This window comes from Bombina bombina, chromosome 1 (assembly GCF_027579735.1).
Source record: "Bombina bombina isolate aBomBom1 chromosome 1, aBomBom1.pri, whole genome shotgun sequence".
NCBI classification, from domain to species: Eukaryota; Metazoa; Chordata; class Amphibia; order Anura; family Bombinatoridae; genus Bombina; species Bombina bombina.
In genome coordinates this window covers 467,027,545-467,034,859 of record NC_069499.1, presented here as the reverse complement: position 1 = coordinate 467,034,859, position 7,315 = coordinate 467,027,545, and the positions used below count along the sequence as shown (strand labels likewise).

General features: G+C 31.6%; 1 protein-coding gene across 1 annotated transcript; it reads right to left on the bottom strand.

Annotated features, from left to right (window-relative positions):
- Window positions 1–1,378: 1,378 nt before the first annotated feature.
- Window positions 1,379–5,806, bottom strand: HOXD13 (homeobox D13). The gene is made up of 2 exons (XM_053690173.1): window positions 5,078–5,806; window positions 1,379–2,242 (listed from the first exon to the last, which is right to left on the bottom strand). Exons 1-2 carry the CDS (start codon window positions 5,724–5,726, stop codon window positions 1,992–1,994), a joined length of 900 nt encoding a protein of 299 aa, XP_053546148.1. The 5' UTR covers window positions 5,727–5,806; the 3' UTR covers window positions 1,379–1,991.
- Window positions 5,807–7,315: the final 1,509 nt, after the last annotated feature.

The window sequence follows — 7,315 nt, the reverse complement described above, 5'->3', positions numbered from 1 at the left end:
GATTGGGTACTTCTATTATTAGTTTTGCTTAGTTCTCTTGGTATATATATATATATATACACACACATAAATATATATATATATATATATATATATATATATATATATATATATATATATATATATATATATATATATATATATATATATATATATATATATATATATATATATATATAGGTACCAAAATAACAAGAGTATTGCAGTGAACTTATAAATGTATAATTAGTCCAATAAAAAGTATAATTGCGCATGGAATACTCTTGTTATTTTAATATATATATATATATATATATATATATATATATATATATATATATATATATATATATATATATATATTCTGTATTTCATAGAAGATAGATAAGGTTGAAAAAAGACTGAAGTCCATTTAATTTTATATTTACCTCTTATAAATATTTCAGATAAAGAAACAATTACTATACATAATTATTGCACAAAGTAACAGGAAACAAATAGACCATTCATGCATTTAGAATGTTCTTGAACTACAGCTCAGTTTAATTAAATGCCTTTTATTACTTTAAGCTACCCATAAATTCAATGGTTTCAACAATGGTACTTACCTTTCCTTTGTCCTTAACAACACCATAGCGATATTTGCTTGTTGCTAAAGCCTTTGTAGTACTGGAAGAGTCACTACAATTAGTGGAATTATTTTGAAAGAGGTCATTTAGACTTAAATAAAACTGCAGTGTAATTCCCATTTACTTAAAGTATGTCATAAGTTAAACCATTGATATGCAGCTATGCAACCACACATTTCGTTTCTTTCTTTATTCTTTTTTTGTAAAAATATAAGAAGTTATTTAACAGAGTTTTGTAGCAGAAATAATGTAGCAAAAAACGTTCATTTCTTTTCATTAAAAATCTGTCATACAAATGTTTTGTAATGTACTTTTACATGAAATTGGCAACGTTTCGTCTTCAAAAATTGATTTGTCCAAATGAACAGCAAACATTTTCTAGTAAATGACGTCGCTATTCTTAGGCTCTTTGATCTCATTATCAAATGGAATCGTTGGTAATAAAACAAAAATCCAGCTACAAAATAAAGCATCAATATATATCAAATAAACAATAAAGCATTTGTCTTGGTAACCTTTCTTATGAGATGGGAAATTCAACAATAAATATTTTTTATTTCTAATTAATAATGATTTTTAATCTAAAATATTATTTTTCTGAAAAAAATGCAAACATTTAATAATTAAGAGCTTAATCAAGAGCTTGAGTAAAAGAAAACCAAATGATAATCTTGGATAAAAATGCTGCTTCCATATATATATATATATATATATATATATATATATATATATATATATATATATATATATATATATATATCTCAGAGTAGTATAGGGCAACAATTGTATTCCCACAGGTATAGGCACTCACCAAACAAAACTTTAATGTGACAATTCAACCAGAATGTTGTCTTCAAAAAAACAAACTCGTGATATAAAAACATATTAAATTTGTTGTTTAAAAAGAAAAATAGAAAACAAAACTTGTGTTATTCGAGAAAAAAGGAACCAACATAAAATGATTTATCCATATAGCAAAAGAACATATAGATATGAATAATAAATCTCAGAGTATGAAGATAAAAACACAAACAAAGCGAAATTAATTACATGCAAAAAAATAAAATAAAAAAAAATCCAAGCATGTAGGGATGACAACCCTGCTTGGAAGTGGGTGAAATGTCAGAAAATGCTGAATAAGTGGTTCCTGAGAAATAATACAGCGTGTTTCCAAATGCTGAAACTGGAGGATAATTAGAATAATTACATACACGTTATTAACTTCATAACTTGGAATTTCAAATAATAAAAAAAGAAATATGGACGAAATAGTTGAAGTCACATACTTGGAGTTAAAATAATATGGACGTTTGCTGAGCAAGTCACATATTTAATATTAAATAGTTTAAAGTTTTTAAAAGTTTTTTTTCTGTAGGATACAGATCAAGAAATGGTGTCCTTCAGTTTAGCTACAATTTTTTTGTCCTTTACTCTTCTGTTTTGGAACCATATGGTGACCTGTCTCTCTGACAGGCTGGTGGTTGCTGATATTCGTCGTCTCTTGTCTTTGTTAATGAACTTGTTAATGGCATATTCGTTCTCAAGTTCTTTAAGTTGAAGTTTTGTGTAGGGCACCCTTTTCTTCCTCCCACGTCTGTAGACACACATGTCTGGCTGGTTCAGTGCAACGTCTCCTATTGTGAACAACAGAACACATTAATTCTGAATACCAGCCCTTTCAGCATTTTTTATCTTTTTTATCTTCATTTGAGATGTATGAGTTGTTTGGCATTATTTGTTTTTCGTGAAGTTTCTTTATAGGGTTATTTAAGTGTTTTGGCTACAACTGAGCAATGTCAACAGTTTATATTTTAGTCCGGTAACATGCATAACAACATACATAATGTATGCCACCCACACCCCCAAAAAAGTATTTTAGATACGATTTTAACATATTTATTAACTGTTATATATATTATTTTGTGAAAACGGTCAAATATATATTACAGGAGAAGCATTATATATATATATATATATATATATATATGTGTGTGTGTGTGTGTGTGTGTGTGTGTGTGTGTATCTCTGTCTGTGAGCGCGCGTTTTTATGTGTGCGCGCCTTTGTGTGTAACTGTGTGTATATATTTGGCAATACTTTTTAACCTACATTGTATAAGTATGCAGCAGGCCCAACCCCTCTGCCGCCGGAATAAGTTACTAATATGTTTTCCAAATGTTTTTTCTGCTTATTATCTCCATCGTATTTAAGTGCACAAATGTATGTATACCTGCAAATATAGCAACTTACTGATATTTAGGTTTGACAAAACCTAAATATCAGGAATACAGAAAAAAATAGGACTCAGCAAACTTATATTTTTGTATAGCCACAAACTTCTTCTGGGGGGAGAGAAGTTGGGACTACACACACACACAATTACACATACACACATACATACACACATACATACATACAAACACACAATTACACATACACACGCAAATACATACATACATACACAAACACACACATATACACACACAATTACACATACACACACAATTACACATACACACATACATAATTACACACACAATTACACATACACACACAAAAACATGCATACATACATACACAAACACACACATATACACACACAATTACACAATTACACATACATACATACACACACACACAATTACACATACACACACAAATACATACATACATACATACACAAACACACACATATACACACACAATTACACAATTACACATACATACATACACACACACACAATTACACATACACACACAAATACATACATACATACATACACAAACACACACATATACACACACAATTACACAATTACACATACATACATACACACACACACAATTACACATACACACACAAATACATACATACATACATACACAAACACACACATATACACACACAATTACACATAAACACACAATTACACACACACACACACACACACAATTACACATACACACATACATACACACATACATACATACACACACACAATTACACATACACACACAAATACATACATACATACACAAACATACACCTATACACACACAATTACACATACACACAATTACATATACACACACACACACAATTACACATACACACACAATTACACATACCCACACACACACATACAATTACACATACATACACAGACAGAATTACACATACATACACACACACAATTACACAGACAGAATTACACATATATAAACACAATTACACAAGCACAGACACAATTACACACACACACACAATTACACATACATACACACACATACACACACACAATTACACATACACACACTTACACATACATACATACACGCAGGCATACACACACAATTACACATACACACACAATTACACATGCACACACAATTATACATACACACACACAATTACACATACACACACTTACACATACATACATACACGCAGGCATACACACTCAATTACACATACACACACAATTACACATGCACACAATTATACATACACACACACAATTACACATGCACACTCAATTATACAAACACACACACACAAAATTACACATGCACACAAAGTTATACAAACACACACACATACAAATGCAGTATAGAATTAAAACAACAAGGAAATAAGTTAAGTTAAAGGGACACTGAACCCACATTTTTTCTTTCGTAATTCAGATAGAGCATGCAATTTTAAGCAACTTTCTAATTTACTCCTATTATCAATTTTTCTTCATTCCCTTGCTATCTATATTTGAAAAAGAAGGCATCTAAGCTATTTTTTGGTTCAGATCCTGGACAGCACTTGTTTATTGGTCGGTTAAATTAATCCACCAATCAGCAAGAACAACCCAGGTTGTTCACCAAAAATGGGCCGGCATCTAATCTTACATTCTTGCTTTTCAAATAAAGATACCAAGAGAATGAAGAAAATGTGATAATAGCAGTAAATTAGAAATTTGCTTAAAATTGCATGCTCTATCTGAATCACGAAAAAATTGGCTTCAGTGTCCCTTTAAGTAGACACTAAACACAGAAACACACTCATTTTATGCTTTTTAAAATGCTAAGGTTGTTCTAATTAAACTTTGTGTTCTATCTTTTTCAGCTTATAAACAAGGATAACATAGTTATGAATAAACAGCTGAGAGGAAATTGAAAAATATCTGCATTATGTATATGTGCTGAAGAATATTTGAATAATATAAACCAGTGCCAATAAACTCAAAGCTACAGTATTATTGATCCCTCTACTAAATATACAAACATAAAGAAAGACTTCTGATCATTAATATGTAGTATTTATGCATTTAGTATTTAATAGAGAACCATACACAGTGCAACAATTGAGGTCTGTATAAACTTTATATGGCAAGTATGCGAGAGTAGATGTGTTGCTCCTTATTTTATTGCCCAGTGAAACACTCACTGACTATGAAACAAACTTTAACCTATTGATTCATACCTGGAAAAGATGACTTCCAAAAATGTGAGGCTTGTGGCTGATCTTTTGCACAGTAAACCTGGCCGTTCCAGCCATTAGCTAGAGTCCATGACTGATAGCCCTCCATAGATATGTATGCCTCGTGCCTAGGTTCCCCAGAACTAAATGTTGACACCATGTCCAAATACCCTGGGACGTGCTGATAGGGATTGGTATAACCCTGAAAATACGACATTTCCTTAGCTCTTGACGATACTTCATTGCTGGAAACACTGGTACTTGCTAAGCTGGACACGTCCATGTATTTCTCTACTGGGAAACCTCCTAACGAAGCGTGGCTGGAAGTCTTTAGAGGGGGCTGCTGAAGACCAACTCCATGGGACATACGACAACTGTAGTATCCATTTCCGAAATGATATCCATACCCCAGGGAGGGGGCAGAGGGTGCAGTGGAACCAGGACAAGTGGAACCTTCTTTGGTGGACTCAGAGCGTGTGGAGCTGGAGCGCTCGGCACCAGGATAGGCTAATGCTGACACAGATCTGCTAGAGGGAGTGCCAAAAACGCCAGGGGAAGAAAGGAAATTCCTGCACTGATTACTGGAGGACCCTTCTCCTACTCTCAATCCTTCCATTTCCCACTGAGTGCGTTTGCTCAGAGCCTTGCACATCACTTTTTAAATCCAGTGCTGGGCATAGTGGAAATTGTTATTCCTTGAAGCAGGTTAGATCATTGTGGTACGTTTATAAAAACTAAGTTCAGGTTGGGAGGGGGTGAAGGAGTCATTTTACAGATCTGTTTGCAGTAGCCAAAATGCATAGCATTGGCTAATCCCCATCACGTGACCTCAAAAGGGAATTAAGCCCAGTGAGCAATCAACCCACTTCACTGCCCTAGGAGGTTCTGATTTCTAAGTAAATATATATATTCTTTCGTTTTAGGTTACTCATATACAATCACCCCCTTCTCCAATTTGAATACATTTATATTACTAATCAATAAATCAATACTTTGAACTTTTTTTTCTACATACACCACATTTTCATTGCTGTAACTTTTTAATAAAACACCGAACCCGATCCAAACCTTTGGGGAACCTTATGTTATAACGAGTATATTATAATTTATGTTTAGTGAATTGTTGACATGTTATCACACAGCCGTCTGTGTATACGGGGTAATATCTATATCCCATAGGATAATATTCATATTTTCCACCACTGTAATTACAATGTCGGTAATAATTTTTCTTTATTTCTTTTTAGGAAAACTATATTTTTATTTTTATACTTTGTACTTATGTTAGCCTAATTAATTAGACACGTTATTTCACAAACTCACTATTAAATTTAATGAAAGCATGTGGGTATTGAAGATATAATTACTTTTTTACTATATAGTACATACAGACTATTTATCTATCTAACTATATATCCTGTATCTATCTATATATCCTGTATCTATCTATCTATCTATCTATCTATCTATCTATCTATCTATCTATCTATCTATCTATCTATCTATATCTATCTATCTATCTATCTATCTATCTATCTATCTATCTATCTATCTATCTATCTATCTATCTATCTATCTATCTATCTATCTATCTGTTGTTTATTATCCATGTCCTTATGTGTGTGTCTCTTCTATGTAAGCAATATCACTTAACCACATTGTTCCCCTTTCTTTATAGCCTGAAATGGACTTTAATGAAACTTTTAGATTTATTGAGTGAGATGTCAGGTTTCATTACCACGAAGTCGTTGCTATTTTTCTCAGGGTAAATACATATTGCACAGAAATGCACTGTTTAAATAAAAAATGGTATTGATTCTCCTTTCAAATATTGCAATATCCTGTTCAAAGATGGTTTAATTTTAAAGTTATGTCACATTATCTTACATGAGTGAAATTGTGAGTGCTATCCTAGCATGTTGGTACAAATGAAAGTCTCCAATGGGGTTGTATTCTGATTTATGAAAAGGCTCTTCTATAAAACCGAAAAACTATAAAATAAATAAAAGTTAATAAAAATTTGAAAAATATAAATTAATAATTTAATTCTAAAATATATGGGTGCAACATTCACGGAAAGTGGAATATACATATTTTATGTAAATGTTCTTATCCCTATAGCTAGAACAATGATAAAACATTGATTAACATTGATAAATATCATGCTTTATATTCAACGTTACGTAGGAAGTAAATGTATTTTATAAAATAAGAAACAACAAAATTACAAATAATTATGCT

Bases quoted from the DNA above. Each gene is read 5' to 3' on its own strand.
- HOXD13 (XM_053690173.1), bottom strand. From the start codon at position 5,726: ATGTGCAAGGCTCTGAGCAAACGCACTCAGTGGGAAATGGAAGGATTG. The intron at 2,243-5,077 runs GTATGAATCAAT...TGTTCACAATAG, and splicing joins TTGGAAGTCATCTTTTCCAG to GAGACGTTGCACTGAACCAG.